This window comes from Molossus molossus, unplaced genomic scaffold (assembly GCF_014108415.1).
Source record: "Molossus molossus isolate mMolMol1 unplaced genomic scaffold, mMolMol1.p scaffold_m16_p_16, whole genome shotgun sequence".
Lineage (NCBI taxonomy): Eukaryota > Metazoa > Chordata > Mammalia > Chiroptera > Molossidae > Molossus > Molossus molossus.
Genome location: NW_023425351.1, coordinates 34,959,189 through 34,980,560, shown reverse-complemented (window position 1 = coordinate 34,980,560; position 21,372 = coordinate 34,959,189). Strand labels below are relative to the sequence as shown.

General features: G+C 37.2%; 1 protein-coding gene across 1 annotated transcript in view; it reads right to left on the bottom strand.

The window, feature by feature from the left end:
• Positions 1 to 21,372, bottom strand: part of SLC26A7 (solute carrier family 26 member 7) — a 122,481-nt gene that overhangs the window by 88,951 nt on the left and 12,158 nt on the right. Inside the window, exons 4-5 of the mRNA XM_036263925.1 lie at positions 19,371 to 19,481; positions 4,520 to 4,692 (exon numbers count right to left, since the gene is read on the bottom strand). Coding sequence (XP_036119818.1) covers positions 4,520 to 4,692; positions 19,371 to 19,481 — 284 coding nt within the window. The remainder of the gene's footprint in view (positions 1 to 4,519; positions 4,693 to 19,370; positions 19,482 to 21,372) is intronic.

The following is a 21,372-nucleotide window of genomic DNA, read 5'->3' as shown; positions in this document are numbered from 1 at the left end:
CTATACTCTTGATATGATGTGACGGGAATGTCACTCTACGTCTCTGGTCTTCCTTCTAAAAATCCATCACCCTAGTCTAATCATGAGGAGATATCAGAAAAATCCCAGTTAAAAGACTTTCTACAGAATACGAAACCAGTGATCTCAAAACTGTCAAAATCATCAAAAACAAAAAAAGTCTCTGAAATTCTCACACCTAAGAGCAGCCTAAGGGGAGACAGGACAAGAAATGTAATGTGGTGTACCAGATAAAATCTGAAAGAGAAAAAGAACATTAGGTAAAAATTGTGCTTTTGGAAGGTTTATCTTAATTTTATATTAAGTACAAATTAGTTTAAAAGTCTACATAAACCATGACACCATTTTTATGACAAGAATTCAAAATAATGCATAGAGAAAGATGATGTGGGATGTTACATGAGATAATGATAAAAATATTATATCTAGATAATTTTTCTAGAAGATATTTTTAACAATAAAATAGAAAAAGCTGGGGGTGGGAAGAAGGTATGTGGCAACTGTACCTGCTATCTTTGCAACTATATTGCAAATCTAAAATTATTCTAAAACAAAAATTTTGTTGAAAGAATGAAAGAGAGAGAAATGGAGGGAGGGAGAGGAAAAGGAAGGGAGGAAGTAAGAAAGAGAGGGAGGGAGGGAAGGAGGAAGGGTCAATTTGTATTTCTTAATTTCTCTTCCACAAAATCTTCAGGAAAGTCTACATGTTTACCTAAATACGTGTGAGGAATTCCTGAGTTCTGCATACATGGACGCAGAGGAAAAGAGGAGCTCAGACAGCTATATTTCAGAGGTATGTATGCAAATAACCACACCAAGACAAGTGTGCACACATATAAAAGAGAGGAAGAGAAAAATGTGCTACTAGATTTCAGAAGGAGAAGAGAACACCCCTGAATAGGAGAGAAATTGTGCCTTGACACTGAAAGAGAAATCCACGAGAGAAAGTTATTAGGAAAGCATTCCAAAGGAGAGAAGGGTAGGAGTAAAACCAGGCCAGCATGGGATAGGTTCAGAAGACATGAAGTCACTAGTCTGGAAGGAGCACAACTAGCCGAAGGAGATTAGTAGAGAATAGATCAAAACATTTTGAAGTCATGACATGGAGCATCTTAAAAGTATTGAAAAGGGAATTTTGCTGAAGTGACATCATCTAATTTTGCCAAGAAGTGTATGCTCACTAGCTCAAAAATCAGAGCTGGGGTTTGGTAGCATTAATTTGATAGCAAAATGTGGAACTGGCCATTTAAAGGAGTAGTACATAAGGAGTAGATCAAGGAAAAGGACAAAAGCACCCAAACCGATGAGGATGGGGGGCAGAGATGAGCCAACTGTTGGATTATCCAGTAGGCAAATTGGTTATATGCTTAGAAAACAATCATCATTTATTTCTTATTTTATTTATTTTTAATTTATTTTTCCATTTATTATTTTTATTTTTCAATTATAGCTTACTTTCTATATAATTTGGCATTGGTTTCAGGTGTATACCATAGCAGATGAATGATCATATACTTTACAAAGTGTTCCCCGTGAAACTTCCAGTACCCATCTGGCATCATACATAGTTATCACAATATTATTGACTATTTTTCCTGTGCTGTACTTTACAACCCTGCAACTGTACCAATTTGTACTTCTTAATTTTTTCACCTTTCACCCAGTTCCCCAAAACCCTTCCCATCTGGCAACCACCAGTCCACTCTCCTTCTCTATGAGTCCCTTTCTATTTTGTTTATTTATTTTGTTCCTTATATTCCACATATAAGTTAAAATCATGTGGTATTTTTCTTTCACTGATTGACTTATTTGACTGAGAATAATACCCTCTAAGTCCATCCATGATGTCACAAATGGTAATTTTTTTTTCTCACAAGATGCTGTTTGTTAAAGATGAAGAGTACAAATTTCCAAACGAACTACAGTATCTCTTTGAAAACAAACAAAAAAGTCTTCATTTTTAGATGGTTACATTTTTAATTCCATAATAGCATTTGCAATATCAATTTAGGAGAAAAACTTATTTGTGAACTACCAGAAGAAAAGGCAAAAAATAGAAAACATTGGTAAGTCACAAGACCCTATTATCTAATTTTAAAACGCAGATCAATTCATTAACCAAATGGGTTGTCAGATATCAAAGATCCTTAAGAATCTGTTTCTATGACTTCTTGTTACACAAGAAACAATAAATGTCCATATAGTGTAAACCTAATTGTAGGGTTCTCTGTTACCTGTAGCTGAGAGTATTTCCAATGGATACACAATCTGTGAACTAGACTAGATGTGATTGTTTCAAACATCTTAACAATATAATCATATTAACCTAAATAAGTCCCATCAGTTAGACCTTCAAAGGGGAAAAAAAATCAACCTGAAAATAATGTACAAGCAAAACAAAATAAGTAAATAAAATGAGGCAAACAAAACCTTCCTGTGTTTATTTAAAAAAAAAAATAGTTTAGCAGCTGGATCTGAAAGATCTGACCAACTCAAGGGTTCCGGTTGACAATGGACAGATGAGTTTGGAGGTCAAATAAAGTCCACACACCTGTTTAAAAATTGGCTAAAATGTAGGTCATATATCCAGCATCTGCTCTAAAGACAAAGGAAAGCAGATTTTTGAAGTTGCAACTCTCTGAATCAGATTTTATATATAATAAAAGGTAATAAAAACCAAATTATTTTATTATCTTCAATAATATACTGTTTTAGTCTGTGATTCTAGAGAGTTTCATTCTGGAAAATGAGAAATTAATTTTTTATATTGTTAAAAATCCTGGCTTCCACTTTTGTATTTTATAATTTAAATGTTAATCCAAATAGCTAGATGATAACAAAATAACTAGTGATTGTTTTAGATACATGGAAATGGTAAAAATGAGACAAAGCAGAATGTTGCTGAGTCTAATTGCTAATTATATATTATCTTAGATTTTAAAAAATACTTGTTTCGTGCTTAACAAAATAAGGGAAAGTCCAAACCTAATAAAAATAATGAATTCAAAGAGCAATATGAATGGAAAATAATGGGACCAGAAGGAATAGTAATTTTATCTTTATGGAGTGAATACAAAGATTTTTATTTTAAATGAACAAAAGTTATGAAAACCTGTACCAAATCTATGGCAACACATCTATGTCTGAATTATCAGTTCATGTGGCTGATTATCTGAGAAGGATACAGACGACAGATCTTTTAGAGGACCTCACACACAGAGTTGAGGAGAAAATGGCCACTATGCTGCCCGTGCAAGTCTCAGACCAGGCTGACATCATCCATGTCTAAAAGTATATAGCAAAATGTTTGCATAACCCATGGACATAGACAACAATGTTGGGGACGAGGCAAGGGGGCGGGATCAGGAGGAGAGGGTCAATGGGGGAAAATGGAGAAACATCTGTAACAAAAATAAATTAATAAAAAAAATGTTAGGTATATAGCAAAGGTTATATGATCTAGACAACCAGTTTGTATTTCATGAAAGCTCCATTAGCCATAGAAAATATCGATTGGCCTTCTAGTCTACTAATCTCCTAGGCAAAGCTAACACTCAGATGGTCTGTTTTCTAAAGAACTGTGAAGATGAGTTCTTATTCGTTTCACATTAAATTTTCTGTCCTTTTAACATAGCTGGAAGGCAATGTAATTCTAAGAAGTTTAATATTCCTGACTTGAAAGTCACATATTTTTTTTCCTATGATCCAATTCCAGACACTCATCAACTATTTTTCTCTCTTCTTGGTGTTTACATGATCTTTGACCTTGTGGATAATATTATATTGTAAAATAGGGCCTCTATTAACCCAGAAAACAGCCACCCAGGAAGTTCATGTACACATAATTCCATTTGAAATTAGGGAGTAAGCCAAAATAGCTCTAAAACAGGCAACCCATGTCTTATAGTCAGTACTCATCGACACATATTTTAAATTAATTTCTGAGGTATCTAATTTTGACAACAGATTAGAAATAGCCAATTTGTACAATCTGACATCTTGAAGAAACCAACCTGATGCTGACAGGGGGCAGAATGTACAGAGAGATCCGGGTCCTGACACCTCACGCCAGCAAGTCCACAGCTCAAACTAAAGCCATTTGCTACCGATGTGTGTTATCGTAAACTGTGAATACTGGGGAGGACCCTAGAAATCTAGTCATGTCTTCTTCCCACAACATTATCCACGGTGAGCACAAGGACTGACTCACGGCCTCATAAGGAAGTCCACCCCATTTTGTAAAACACTTTTATGAATGTTATTAAAAAGTAAAAGACTGCTTCTCTGTAACTTCAGTTTATTAATTCTAACTCATTTACTCTGCCAGCACTTATAGAGGAACTATTCTGTGTTGCAGGCCATATTGTCATAAAGACAAAACACGTCTGCCCTTTGTCCACCTGGACAGACACACCCTAGAACATGGATAAAAATAAAGCTCTGATTGACTTTCCTTGCCACTGTCTCAAGTTCCTCATCCCCACATCTCAGTAGCACTTACCTGAATCACACCTCCCAAGAAGGAAACCGATGCCGCAATGCCAATCTTTTCCATCTCAAAGTCAGATAAGCCCAGCAAACTTGTGTTCCTTGGGGTGGTGAGGTTCTGGCTACTTGCAGGCACAAGCCGTTCCACAGCATTGGCTGATATTAAGGATGTCAAGGCAAAAGTGCCTAAAAAAGTCGACGGGGAGGGGAATCTCCTATTAGTAACAGACTCAATAAAAATCATCAAAGTCCATCATTAAAGTTGAATGCATATTGTAAAACCAAGCACATCTATGAGAAACGCTCTCCTCAGCACCCCCATTCCTCCAAGCATTGTTCCACTCCAAGGAATAAACAGAAAACTGCTTATGTCTACACATATTCCTTCAACATATGGCCACATGCATCTACTTGCTATTCCGTCCCCATCTCTCTGCACAGAGAATGTCCTCAGGGCACACATTAATATCATGGACTGAAGTAAATCTACTTCTTCCATGTTTCCCTAATGCGACAAAGTAAGGTCTTTAAGTAATAAGTCAGGGGGCATTTTTAAATTTGCTCTATGTATTTACACAGTGTTTTTCTTTAACCCAAAATTTCTGGGCTCTATCTGTGGGAATTGGCATTTCTTTGTCTGTATGGTTCCATTCTCAGATATGCTGTGCCAAGATGACAGGCATCAGAACTCTTGGCAGGAAGAGAACACACGGAAAATGATCCCACATTTGAGTGAGGCCAGGGAAATTCTTGGGAAATACCACTGAACTTTAATTACATTAGACAGGAATAGTATACTTAATCATTTTATGGTTAAGCATGTTATACTATAATAAAGGTCTACTCTGCTATGAATGTACAGAGAGTACAAAGAGGCTTTCAGTTTCTGGAGTGGATCCTTATGAATACGGGATTGCAGCCAGATCTTGACAGACAAGAGGGTTTGCATAAGTAGACATGGGAGCAAGCATATCAGGCAAAGAGCTTCAGATTTGTGCAGAGAACTCATAGCTGGTGAGCCTCCTGAGGTCTTTATATTTACAATCTTATTTATATTGTTTCCAAACTCTGAAGTGTAGATATATGACTTCTATTTAACAGATGAGGCTTTGCAATGTCTTACACCTCCTCCCAGGGCAAGACTAAGAAATAAAACTAAACTGGGGAACATTTCAGTTGGAATTACTAACTGAAGTCCAGCTGAGGAGGAAACGTGGAACACGGAAGGACAGAGACGATCTGGAGACTGGTGGGAAGGGCACGATCTCCGAGTGACTGGCCCAGCTTCCACAGGTGGCAGGAGAGAGAGAAGGAGTATCTCGGCTGTGAGGGTTTTTCCCTGAGGGGATGGAGCCAGGATCCCATGCTAGGCTCCTCGGCTCAGAGCACCACAACTGAAAAAGCGGCCCAGGAAACATCCAGCCTTGAAAGGCAGTAGGGCTTCTGGCTGGTTGTAGATAAAGCCACAGGGATTTGATTTGTTTTTGTTTTTAAACCCAGAGCACAGAATTTTCATTTTCAGCTGCTCACCCCAGCCTCCAATGGAGGGAGGGCAGTATGGACTGGAGGTGCCTGAGGAGAGGCTGGGGTAGGAAGCACTGGGGAGAGACATGGAAAATTGGCCGTGTCGTAACCTGGTGACCTAAATTCAGTCCTACCTCCCTCGTACTGAAAAGCCACTTTTCCTGAGAGGCGCTGGACCCTCCCAGAAGCCACAGCTCAGGTAAAGAAAAATACCCTGCGTTAGGGATACAGCAAAAATAGAAATACAAAGAAACAACCCCCAAATGAAAGAAAAAGAGGACACTACAGAAAAGAGATAAATGAAACAGAGGCAAGCAATTTATCAGATATAGAGTTCAAAGTAGTGGTTACACGGATGCTTAAAGAACTTAGTGAGAATTTCAAGAAACTTAGTGGAAACTACAACAGCATGAAACAAGAAATAGAAAAAATAAATAATAATCAGTCAGAAATGAAGGATAATATATCTGACATTTGGAAGGAATCAAAAGTAGATAGAATGAGGCAGATGTACAAATCAGTGATTTGAAAGACAAGATAGGAAAAAGAACTTAATTACAGAAGAAAAGAGAAAAAAAGAAATAAAAAGCAGGAGGATAGTTTAAGGGAACTGTGGGACAATATGAAACATAACAATATCTGCATCATAGGGGTACCAGAAAGAGAAGAAACTGAGCAAGGAATAAAGAACCTGTTTATAGAAATACTAACAGAAAACTTCCCTAACTGGGTGAAAGAAAAAGTCACACAAGTTCAGGAAACACAGAGAGTTCCAATCAAGATGAACCCAAAGTGACCCTAGTACACTGCTGGTGGGAACGCAGACTGGTGCAGCCACTGTGGAAAACATTATGGTGTTACCTCAAAAAGTTAAAAATTGAACTGCCATTTGACCTAGTAATCCCACTTTTAGGAATATACCCTAAGAAGCCTGAAACACCAATCAGAAAGAATATATGTACCCCTATTTCATAGTGGCACTATTTACAATAAAACCACCCAAGTGCCCATCAGTAGATGAGTGGATTAAGAGGCTGTGGTACATGTCCACAATGGAATACTATGCAGCTCTAAGAAAGAAAGATCCCTTATCTGTATGATGGCATGGAAAGACCTGGAGAGTATTATGCTAAGAAAAACAAGCCAAGCAGAGAGAGATGAGTATCACATGATCTCACTTATGTGTGGAATATAATATACTAAACAAACTGCTGAACAAACTTAGCCCAGAGACATAGAGGTGGGGTACAGACTGACAAGCCTCAGAGGAGGGGGGTTTGGAAGGGAGAGATAAACCACAGAACTTGCATGCATGTATGCATGACCAATAAACATAGACAACAAAGCTGGGGATGGGGCAGGGGGGAGGGAAAGGAGGATGTCAATGGGGGAGGGGTGAGAAACATCTATAACAAAAACAAATAAATACACGAACCCAAAGTGACACACTCCAAGACACATCATAATCCAAATGACAAACATTAAAGACAAAGAAAGAATCTTAAAAGGAGCAAGAGAGAGACAGAAAGTCACCTACAAGGGAGTACCCATTAGAATATCAGCTGATATCTCAATAGAAACACTTCAGGACAGAAGGGAGTGGCATGAAGTATTCAAAGTAATGAAAAGCAAGGACCTGAACCCAAGACTAATCTATCCAGCAAAGCTATCATTTAAAATTGAAGGTGAAATAAAGAGCTTTCCAGACTAAAATAAGGCTAAAGGAGGGGATTACCAACCAACCAGCATTGCAGGAAATGTTAAAGGGATTGCTTTAAGAAGAAGAAATCAAAAGAGAGAGGAACATAGCTATAATGAATAAAAGTGGCAATAAATAAGTACCTAACAATAAAAACCTTAAATATAAATGGACTAAATGCTCCAATTAAAAGACTTAGGAGAGTTGAATGGATAGAAAAACATGATCCATATATATGCTGTGTATAAGAAACCCACCTCAGAACAAAAGACTCATACAGACTAAAAGTGAAGAGATGGAAAAAAAATATTCCATGCAGCCTCGCTGGTGCTGCTCAGTGGTTGAGCATTGACTCATGCACCGAGAGATTTCTGGTTCAATTACCAATCAGGGCACATGCCTGGGTTGTAAGCTAAGTCCCCAGTAGGGGGCATGCAGGAGGCAGACAATGTTTCTTGCTCATTAATGTTTCTATCTTTCTCCCTTTCTCTTCCTCTCTCTCTAAAAATCAATTTAAAAAAGAAAACATTTAAAAAATATTTTATGCAAATGGAACTGAGAAAAAAGGCTATGGTAGCGATACAAAGGCCAGAACAAGAGAAAAAGAAGATTATTACAAAGTACTAAAGGGCTGAATACAACAAAAGAATATAAACCTCATTAACATATATGCACCCAGAACTGGAGCACCTAAGTATGTAGAAAACAAACAAACAAACAAACAAAAAAAACGAACAAACAAAAAAGACTCTTGATGGATATTAAGGAAGAGATCGATAACAATACAGTCACACTAGAGGAATTTAACACCCCACTGACATCACTGAACAGATCTTCCAGACAAAAATCAACAAGAAAAGAGTGGCCTTAAGTGACACACTAGATCGGTTGAATCTAATTGATATTTACAGAACATTCCATCTAAAAGCCATAGAGTACACATTATTTTCAATTGCACATGAATCATTCTCAAAGATAGACCATATGTTAGGATACAAAATAAGCCTAACAATTTCAAGAAAATTGAAATCAGCCCAGCTGGTGTGGCTCAGTAGTTGAATGTCAACCTTTGCACCAAGAGGTTACCAGTTCAATGTGTCATGCCAGGGTTGCAGGGTCTATCCCCAGTAGAGAGTGTGCAGGAGGCAGTCGATTGATATTTTTCTCTCACACTGATGTTTCTATCTCTCTCTCCCTTCCTCTCTCTCTAAAAAAAATCAATAAAAACATATGTTTTATTTTATTTCATCTTTTTTAGAGAGAGAGAGGAATGGAGAGAGAGTAGCATGCTTATATTGATTTTTTTAGAGAGAGATAGAAACATCAATGAGAGAGAAATATCAATCGGCTTCCTCCTGCACGCTCCCTACTGGGACCGACCCTGCAACCCTGGTATGTGCCCTGCCTGGAAATTTAACTGGGACCTCTGAGACCACACTCAGCCACTGAGCCACACTGACTGGGCTAAAGAGATATTTTTAAAACTAAAATAAAAAAGAAGAAGAAGAAATGAAAATAGTACCAAGCATCATATTGGGTCAAAATGGAATTAAACTAGAAAGCAACTATAATAAAAAACTCAAAAACATTCAAACACATGGAGACTAAATAGCTTGTTATTAAACAATGAATGGATTACCAATTAGATCAAGGTAGAAATAAAAAATTATATGGAAACAAATGATAATGAACACATAATAACACAAAATCTATGGGACACAGTGAAAGCAGTTCTGAGAGGGGAGTTCATAGCATTACAGGGCTACCTCAAAAAATCAAGCAAAATCTCTAATAAACTGTCTAGTCCTACAGCTAAAAGAATTAGAAAGAGAACAAGAAAAGCCCAGAGTAAGTCAAAGGAAGAAAATAATCAAGATCGGAGTGGAAATAAATGACATAGAGACACCCAAAAAAATAAGACAAATGTTCAATGAAACCAAGAGATGGTTCTTTGAAAAGATAAACAAGATTGATCAACTTTTAGCCAGACTTATCAAGAAACTAAGAGAGGACCCAGATTAATAAAATCAGAAATAAAAGAGGTGAAATAACAACTGACATCAAAGAAATGAAAAGAATTGTAAGAAAACACTGAATATCTACATGTCAATAAACTGGACAACCTGGGTGAAATTGACAAATTCCTAAAAATATACAGTCTTCCAAAACTAAATCAGGAAGAACCAGAAAACTTGAATAGGCTGATAACAACTGCTGAAGTTGAAGCAGTAATCAAAAAACACCAAACCAAAAAAAGGCCTACAGCAGATGGCTTCACAGCTGAGTTTTACTAAGCATTCAAAGAAGAATTAACAAGAATCCTCCTAAAACTATTCCAAAAAATTCAAGTGGAGGGAAGACTTACAAGCTCCTTTTACAAGGCCAGCATTATCTTAATTCCAAAACCAGATAAAGACACTACAAAGAAAGAAAAGGCCAATATCCCTGATGAACATAGATGCTAAAATTCTCAATAAAATATTAACATATCAGATCCAGCAATACATTATAAAAATCATACACCATGACCAAGTGGGATTTATTCTGGGGATGCAAGGCTGATACAATATTCACAAATCAATAAATGTGATACAGCACATAAACAAAATGAAGAATAAAAAACACATAATCATATCAATAGATGTAGAAAAAGCATTAAATAAAATCCAGGACCCATTTGTTTTATAAAACTCACAGCAAAGTTGGAATAGAGGGAACATACTTCAATATAATAAAGGTCATATATGACAAACCTATAGCCAATCTCATACTCAGTGGGCAAAATCTAAAAGTATTTCCCCTAAGAACAGTAACAAGACAGGAGGAGATATCTGCTTCACCACTCTTATTCAACATACTACTGGAAGTCCTAGCCAGAGCAATCCGACAAAAATATAAAAGAAAAGGCACCCAAATTGGAGAGGAGGAAATAAAACTATCATTATTCACAGATGACATGATATTGTATATAGAAAACCCTAAAGACTCCACCAAAAAACTACTAGATTTAATAAATAAATTTGGCAAGGTAGCAAGATACAAAATTGCCATCCAAAAATTGATGGCATTCTTATACATCAATAAAGAACTCTCAGAAGTAAAAACTAAAAAAAAGGTAGCATTTATCATTGCAACAAAAAATAAATACAATACCTGGGAATAAACTTAACCAAGGAGGAAAAGATCTGTAATCAGAACACACTGAACACAGTTTACAGGATACTGAAAAAAGAAATAGAGGAAAATACAAACAAGTGGAAGCATATACCAGGTTCATAAATTGGAAGCATTAACATACTTAAAATGTCCATACAACACCAAGCAATCTATAGATTCAATACCATTCCAATTAAAATACCAACAGCATATTTCACAGAACTAGAACAAATATTCCAAAAATGTATATGGAACCAAAAGGACCGTGAATAACTGCAGCAATCTTGAGAAAGAAGAACAACGTTGGAGGGATCACAGTACTAGATATCAAACTATACTACAAAGTCATTGTAATCAAAACAGCCTGGTACTGGCATGAGTACAGGTCAATAGATCAATGGAACAGAACAGAGAACCCAGAAATAGACCCAAGACATTATGCTCAATTAATATTTGACAAAGGAGGCAAGAGCATACAATGGAGTAAAGACAGCCTCTTTAATAAATGGTGTTGGGAAAATTGGACAACTACATGCAACAAAATGAAACTAGACCATCAACTTACACCATACACAAGAATAAACTCAAAATGAATAAAAGACTTAAATGGGACTCATGAATCCATAAAAATCCTAGAAGAAAATGGAGGCAACAAAATTTCGGACACCATACGCAACAGAATTTTCACTGATACATCACCTAAAGCAACAGAAACAAAGGAGAAAATAAACACATGGGACTACATCAAACTAAAAAGCTTCTGCACAGCAAAAGAAACAACTATCAAAATGGAAAGGCAACCCACTGTATGGGAGAGCATAATTGACAATGATACATCAGATAAGGGGTTAATTTCCAAAATATATAGAGTACTCATACAACTCAACAAAAGGAAGACAAAAAACCCAATTAAAAAATGGGCAGAGAAGCTGAATAGACACCTCTCCAAACAGGACATACAAATGGCCAAGAGACATATGAAGAAATGCTCAACATCACTAATCATCAGAGAGATGCAAATTAAAACAACAATGAGGTATCACCTCACACCTGTCAGAATGGCCGCCATCAACAAATCATCAAACAAGTGTTGGCGAGGGTGTGGAGAAAAGGGGACTCTAGTACACTGCTGGTGGGAATGCAGACTGGTGCAGCCACTATGGAAAACACTATGGTGTTACCTCAAAAAATTAAAAATTGAACTGCCATTTGACCCAGTGATCCCACTGCTGGGAATATACCCTAAGAAGCCTGAAACACCAACCAGAAAGAATATGTGTACCACCATGTTCATAGCAGCACTATTTACAATAGCTAAGATCTGGAAACAGCCCAAGTGTCCATCAGTAGACGAATGGATAAAAAAGCAGTGGTACATATACACAATGGAGTACTATGCAGCTGTGAGAAAGAAAGATCTCTTATCCTTTGAGACGACATGGAGGGACCTGAAAAGTATTATCCTAAGTGAAACAAGCCAAGCAGAAAAAGACAAATACCACATGATCTCATTTATATACAGAATATAATGAACATAACAGTCTGAGGAATAGGGTAGACCCAGAGACGTGGATGTAGGATACAGACTGACAACCCTCAGAAGAGGGGGTGGTGGGGAGAGGGAAGAGATAACCACAGAACTTATATGCATGTACACATAACCAATGGACATGGACAACAAAGCTGGTGATAGGGTTGGGGGGATGGGGAGGAGGGTGTCAATGGGGTAAAAAAGGAGACACATCTGTAACAAAAATAAAATTTAAAAAAAAATAAAAATAAAATTCAAGAAAAACAATAAAAAGAAAAACTGATACCAACTAGCCACCCAAGAAGTTGCTCAACATTAACATTAAACATGTGTCTCTCTCTCTCTCTCTCTTTTTTTTTCCTTTGGTACCACGGAAATGAACGTTAACAAAGTTCAACTTAGTAGAGTGCAGTCTGGTTAAAAACCTGAAAAATTAGAAGGTCTAGTGGGAGTGGAGAAAGGGTTGTACTGATCCACCTAGTGAGTGCACACCTCTGACCCAGACTCACCACCTTCACACAGGAAACAGGGCTTGGACATCTAGGAGGAATTAACATGCGCCACCTACATCTAACCTACCTGGCTGGTAGGTACCATCCTTACTCCTCTGGAGAAGTCAAAGAGCACTGATTTCAGCAACTACAGAAACTTTATGGTGAGATTCAATTGGTCTCTGTTTAAGATTACAGGAAAGTCTAAAGTACCCTTTATATATATAATATTGTTAATAATATTATCAATATTAATATTAATTAAACACAAAGTGTGATATAAATGGATAAATATATCACAGTGAAGCAAAAAAAATAATTATTTCTTGCCCTGGCCATTTTGGCTCAGTGGTTAGAGTGTCAGCCTGCAGTCCAGAGAGAACCGGGTTCAGTTCCCACTAAGGGCATGTACCTCGGTTGCAATTTGTGCCCGGCCCTGGTTTAGTCATGCAGGTGGCAACCACTGGATGTGTCCCTTTCACGCCGATGTTTCTCTCTCTCTCTCTCTCTCTCCCACTCTATCTGAACAAAAAATGAAAAAATGTCCTTGGGTGAGGATAAAAAATAAATAAATAAATAAATATTTCTTTACTGATTTTAAATAAATTATATATATTTTTAAATGTACATAATTTACCTAAAAGGTCACAAAGTTCCTATAGCTGTTAATTGTATTAGTTAAATGTAAAATCTTATATAAATATCGATTTCAAAATCAGTAAATGTCTATAAAAATTCCTTAGCAAATAAATTGATTTGTGTAAATTTACATTTAGGTATGTATCAAATTGTGTGTTTTTGACTTCTTAAAGTAATTATGAGATTTTTTTTTGTCTTTCTCATATCTTTTGCTTAACAGTGGAAATGCTCTGGGGTCAGCTCTAAAATAATCTGTTTTAACTTACTAATGACCAATTTAAATATTTTGAAAAATAAAAACAATTTTTTAGGAAATTAGAAAGCAGGATAACTTAGAGATTATAAGCTTCAAGAACTTTTTATTAACTATTGTGCTTTTCTACTTTTGCATCAACACAAAAGGAACGTTCAATTATGAGCAAGTGGTGGTGGAGAAGAAAAGTTTGGGCTTTAGACGTGTCCGCAGCTGTGTTGTAATCCATGCACCTGTGAGTTTAATCTGTGTTTTCAGAAACTTTCTGAATTTCAGGGCTTTTCTTTTTAATCTAAATATTCAGATAATGACTATTTTAAAATGTTGACGTTCTAGTCAAGATGGTGGCGTAGGGCCTAGCCAGGTGGCTCCGTTGGGTGCAATCATCCCATACACCAAAAGTTTATGGGTTAAATTCCTGGTCAGGGAACATATTACGTAAATTGCGGGTTTGATCCCGTCTGGGTGAATATGGGAGGGAACTGATACATGTTTTTCTCTCACATAAATCTCTCTCTCTCTCTCTCTCTCTCTCTCTCTTTCTCTCTCTCTCTCTCTGTATTGCCTTTCCTCTCTCTCTCTCTCTCTCTCTAAATCTGTAAAAACATGTCCTTGGGTAAAAATTATATATATATATATATGCATTGGTAAACTTGATACTAGAATCCTCCCACAACCATATCAAAAATCTGAAATCTGGCAGAACAGAATATGACAATTAAAGCTATAAAGAAGCCACTTTGAGACTCATGGGAGGGGCAGAGACACGGAATGGTCTGGTCTCATACCCATCTGTGACAGATAAAAATTGGGAGGGATATCTCAGCTGTGGAGGTTCCCCTAAGGAGCGAGGGGTCCCAGCCCCACACCAGGCCTCCCAGCCCAGGGTTCTAGTACCAGAAAGATAAGCTCCCGTAACTTCTGGCTGTAAAAGCCAGTGGGGATTAAGGCTCCCCAGTGATACGAAGGGCTGTAGGAGTCCCAGGAGATCCTCTTAAAGGAGCTGGGCATGGATTAACTTCAAACCTCTCACTCTGAGCTCCAGCTCTGGGGCAGCAGCTCAAATGACACCAAGGATATACAAGGAGGAATGGAATTGTCTGGTATCAGGGCGAGAGCTGGCAGGGTGGCTTTCTCCCAGACAGAAGTACTGGCAGAGGTGATTGTTCTTTGCTGAGCCCTCCCCCAAGAGAGCCAGTATGTGGAGGTCATATTTGAGTCTTCACCAACCTGTTTATCACTGTTCACCCCACCCTGGTGATTACCTGAGACTATGCATGATCCAACTTGCCAGCCTACCCAAGTCTTTTCCAGTGGCTTTTTCATACAAACAACTTGTCTTGGCTCATGCTTTGGACTTTCCTAAAATGTCTCGATCAAGTAGAATCTGGCCTCAATCTGCTTCCTACTGGTTGCTAAGTGGCACCAAGCTCAACGCTAGTGGCAGCAGGTCTCAGTTTGCAGGTTGGCTTCTCCTGGGTACCTCCAAACACAGCACAAATAACAGGCTTCTGCTGATTACTCTGTGGTGTATGCTGGGTGCCCACTGGCAGGGCACAGGTGATAGCTGACCTTGACCTTGGCCTGAACCTCCCAAGAGTCCACAGAGCCAACGTACCCAGTGGACAGATTCAGACCATGTATGTTGAAGAACCACCCAACCACCCTCACAAGCAACACACTCAAGGGGCAAACTCATTGGGTACCAGAGCCCTGCTGAAGTAAACCCTGCTCTGTGGGAATGGAATCTACAATGCTGATCCCCCACAGTGGTCACCGTTAGTCCTCACAGCCTGGGGGTAAATCCCTCTCATTTAGGTGCCAACGGCACCTCACATCTTCCAGAATGGCTACCATCAATAAGCCAATAAACACGTGCTAGTGAGGATGTGAAGAAAAGCAAACCATAGTGCACTGTTGATGAGAATGCAAAATGGTACTGTAGAAACAGTATAGGATTTCCTCCAAAATTAAAAATGGAACTGCCTTCTGACCTAGAGAAACCACTTTTGGGAATATATCCCAAGAATCCCAAAACACCAATCAGAAAGAATATATGCACCCCTATGTTCATAGCTGCATTATTTATAATAGTAATATCTAGAAATAGCCCAAACAACCATCAGTAGATGAGTGGGTAAAAATGGAATACTACGTGGGTATAAAAAGAAATCTTACCATTTGCAACAGCATGATGGACCTGGAGATTATTATGCTAAGTGAAATAAGCCAGTCAGAGAAAGACCGATGTTGTGTTACCTCACTTATATATGAATTCTAATGAACAAAATAACTGACAAACAAAAGAGAACCAGAGGCATGGATACATGGAACAAACTGATAGATGTCAGAGGGGAGGGGAGTGGGCAGACTGGATAAAAGAAATTGAAGAGATTATCAAAAGATCATATATACATATCCCATGGACACAGACAATAGTGTAGTAAAGGTCAAAGAAAGGAGGGGGTACAGGATCGAGTTGGGCAAAAAGGAGGAAAATGGGAGACATCTGTAATAGTGTCAACAATAAAAACAAAAACAAAAGAACTCTTTGAAAAAATAATTACAGGTAACTTCCCTAACATGGTGAAGGAAATAGACATACAAGCCCATGAAGCACAGAGTCCAAAACAAGATGAACCCAAAGAGGCCCACACCAAGGCTAAAGACAGAAAGAGAATTTTTTGTTTTTGTTTTTGTTTTGTTTTGTTTTGTTTTGGTATGTGCCCCTAGCGGAAACTGAACCCAGGACTCTCTGGACCACAGGCTGATTCTCCAACTGCTGAGCCAAACCGACCAGGGCCGAAAGAGAATCTTAAAAGCAGTAAAACAAAAGCAGTTAGTTACCTGTAAGAGAGCTCCCACAAGACTGTCAGCTGATTTCTCAACAGAAACTTTGCAGGCCAGAAAAAATTAGCAAGAAATATTCAAAGTGATGAAAAAAATCAAGGCCCTACAACCAAAATTTCTCCACCCACAAAAGTTATCATTTAGAATCAGAGACAGATAAAGAGCTTCCCAGACAAGAAAAAGCTAAAGGAGTTCATCACTATCAAACCAGTACTACAAAAAAATGTTAAAGGGTCTTCTTTAAAAGGAAGAAAAAATATGAATAATAAAATGGTAATAAATACATATCTATCAACAATTACTTTAAATGCAAATGGATTAACTGCCCCATTCAAAAGACATATGGAGACAGAATGGATTACAAGACCCTTACATATGTTGTCTATAAGAAACTTCATATTAAAAGACACACACAGACTGAAAGTAAAAGGATGGAAAAAAATAATTCATAAAAATGGAAACAAACAAACAAAATGCTGGGGTAGCAATACTTATACTAGACAAAATAGACTTTAAAGGCAATATAACAAGAAGCAAAGAAGTGTCCAGCAATTCCACTTCTGGATATTTATCTGAAGAAACCCAAAACACTAAATCAAAAGGCCATGTACATCCACATGTTTATTGCAGCATTATTTACAATGGTCAAGATATGGAAGCAACCTAAGTGGCAACCAACAGATGAATGTATAAAAAGCAAGTGCCTACATACAATGGAAAAAAAATCTTGCCATCTGCAACAACTTGAATAGATATAGAAGGTATTGTTCTGAGTGAAATAAGTCATGCAGAGGAAGACAAAGGCCATATGATTTCACTTTCATGTGGAATCTAAAATACAAAATAAATGAACAAGCAGGAAAAGAAAAACAGACTCATAAATATATTTTGAGGTTTGCCAGATGTGAGGAGGTTTAGGGGAGGGGTGAAAAGGTGAAGGGAATAAGAAGTACAGATTGGTAGTTACAGAACAGTCACAGGGATGTAAAATACAGCATAGGAAATAATAATCAATAATATTGTAATAACTGTGTGGTGTCAGATGGGTACAAGATTTATCAAGGACATCACTTAGTAAGTTCTATAATGTTTAATCACTGTGTTCTACACCTGAAACTAATATAATATTGTATGTCAACTATAATTGGAAAATAAAACATTATTTAAAATTTAAAAAAAAGAAATACAGAGAAAAAAGAAACATTATTTAAAATACCAAGAAAGAAATACAGAAAAAGTCTGTTAAACTATACCAGAAGGATACAATCAGCAAAAACATCCTGACTGAGATATTTTATAAAATAACTAACTTTGATGCTGCAATAATAAACTTATAGAAATAAAAAGAGAGAAAACTTAAAAAAAATAAAAATTTTGTGTTTGGACAAAATAAAATAACTTATGTAAAGCTCTTAACAAAAATCTAATAAATAGTACATCTATGGTTTCAGATTTAAATACATACATATACATATATGCACATTCATATACATATATTCATATATACCTATTACATATAACATATCCAGGTGTGCCCAATGTAATCACAAGGTTCCTTTGAATATGAGTGATAGAGCAAATATCAGAATTACAGATTTGAAGACACTACTCTGCTGGTTTTGAAAATAGAGGAAGGCTCCATGACCTGAGAAATGCAGGAAGCCTCTAGAAATTGGATAAATCAAGAAGGCACTCAGCCCTTTGAATGTGTTATGCTATAGTAAGACTCATTTCAGACTTTTGACTTCTGCAGCTGTTAAATAATACTTGTCTTGTTTTAAACCACTAAGCTCATAGTAATTTGTTACATCAGAAAAAGGAAACTAACACAATCAATAACACAAATTGACCACTGAAGAAATAGACACAAAAGGTATTGCTTACTGAGAGGCAGAGATCTTACAAGCACAAAATGAATAGAAATGACTCTATGGATATTTCTAGTTACAGGTATTTTTATCATTATTACCTTAATAAAAATTAAGACATCGTTTAATAATAATAATTATAGCTTTTATTAAATCTTATTGTGTAGCAAGTACTAAACCAGACACTGTACATCAATTATCTCATTAAATTCTCACTACAATAATATGAATTTTTTTTTTTTTTTGCATTTTAATATTAAGAAAGCAGCAAGTAAACCTTTAAAACTTTGCCCAAGGTCATGCAGACAACAAGCAACAAATGAAACATAGACCCAGGACTAATTCCAAAACCCACATTTTCAACCATCCTGCTCTATGAACAGACCACCGTACTTGTGACGGTCGAATTATATTTGGTAATGAAGAGCTAAGTGAGGTCAAAGATATATTAATTAAAGAGCATTAGAGATTATAGCTTAGAAGAAACCTAAAAGATAAATTACGTGGAAAATATTTTTCAATATTTAAGTCACTAAATTTTAGATATTCTTTTTGGAGAAAGTGCTTACTTTCTCCATTTCATTGTAAATTCAGAACATTTGTCTTCCTTTTATGACCTCTTTACAACTAAAAATGCAAAACAACTAAAAACAATAACCTGATTACACAAAAAAATAGCAGAAAACTACAACAGGTATTGTGTAGCTGAGGCACAAAAAGGTAAATGTTTGGCTCTAATATTTGCTGAGATGTTCAGTAGTAAAATTAGAAATGTAATCAATAACTAATGATCACCTCTGAGGTCCCTTTCTTTGGTAACATGAGAAGCATAATCAGAAACAGAAATTGTCACCTGTGGCAACATGACGTCCCATTCCAAACACGGCATAAATGATGGCAGGAAAAAAAGACCCATATAAACCGAACACTGGGTGCACGGATGAGAGAATAGCAAAGGCCAGCCCTGTGAAGAAGACCAGCATAATTAAGACCATCTCATAAGGCCAACATATAATCCATTACAAAGCAGAATGAATATTGATTTATTTAATGACAAAATAAACCATAATTTTATTATTGTATGCTCAATGAGAGACTAGCATCGTGGTCCTAAGTAACAGAAAATTCACTCATTCGTTTATATTTCGATTCTAAAAATCATTATTTTTGGAGCACTGCTTTTTTTCCTTGGTTACAGAGATGACTAAATGAAAGTATTTGCTCAGAGTTTCTTCCTGTAAAAGAGATAATATCACAGCTAAATATCTCCACACACACTCAGCAAAGCATTTTTACATGTATCGCTTTATTTGCATAACATCTGCGAGACAGGCAAGATTCGTAGCTTTACCACTGATAGATGTGACATAAAAAGGTGACTAAGGCTGGGGCAAAAAGAACACATAAGCAAAGTTGCCTAGTTGGCTGGCTGACTGGGTGGCCTAAGACTGTATTACAGAGGCTGGGCCAGTGTGCAGAAGCATGCAGTTTCCATAATTGGACCACGTGAATGTAGTCATTTGGGTACAATTTCTTAGTGAAAAATGACTCGACTTTGTTTATTTGAAGAGTAAGTAAGAAGTAACTCACAACTATTCATGTTTATTTCTTTTTTTTTTTTTATCCTCACCTGAGGACATTTTTCCATTCTTTGTTCAGATAGAGTGGGAGGAAGAAAGAGAGGAAGAGAGAGAGAGAAACATCAACGTAAAAGGGACATATCGAGTGGCTGCTACCCGCACAACCAACCAGGGCCGGGAACAAACTGCAACCGAGGTACATGCCCTTAGCGGGAACCAAACCCAGGTCTCTCTGGACCGCAGGCCGACGCTCTAACCACTGAGCCAAACAGGCCAGGGCTCATGTTTATTTCTAATAGATTCTACTGTCTACCTACTTTGTATGCTCAATGCACATCAAAATATTTCTTAGATATGTCTAAATTACTACTACTGGTTTAAATGTGACCAAAATAAAAGTAATCTTGTTTGTGGCTGGTCCTTGGCATTAAACAGCTAGTTAAGGTTCTGATAAATACATTCAAGTTTGTATATTTTTTTCCCTTTTTTGTTGAATTTATTGCGGTGAAATGATTAACAAAATTAGACAGGTTTCAGGGGCACAATTCCACAACACATCATCTATACACTGTACTGTGTGTTCACCACCCCAATTCAAGTCTCCGTCCATCGCCGTTTATCCTCCCTCATACCCTCCTCTACCTCTACACAACCCTTCCACCCCACAATCTCCATACCGTTGTCCTCGTCCATGAGTTTTTTCTCTTTTTTTTTCTTTTTTGCTCATTGCTTCTATCCTCCCACAGCCCCCAACCCCCAACAGCTGTCAGCCTGCTCTCTATGACTCTGTCTCCATTTTGCTTGTTAGTTCATTGTGTTCATTATATTCCACATATGACTAAAATCATATGATACTTGGCTTTGACTAGCTTATTTCACTTAGCATAATACTCTCCAGATCTGTCCATACTGTCACAAAGGTAAGATTTCCTTCTTTTTTACTGCTGAGTAGCATTCCATTGTGTAAATGTATTGCAGTATTTGTAAAAAAAAAAAAATTTCTTTAGAGAGAGAGGAATAAAGAGGTAGAGAGAGAACATCGATTGGTCACCTCTTGCATACCCCCCACTGGGGATTGGGCCCACAACCTGGGCATGTGCCCTGACCAGGAATCGAACCGGCAACCTCTTGGTGCATGGGTCAACACTCAACCAATGAGCCACACCGGCCCGGTGTATTGCAGCACTTTTATCCACTCATCTTTTTACTCATGGACACTTGAGCTGCTTCTAAATCTTGGCTATTATATATAATGCTGCAATGAACATAGGGGTG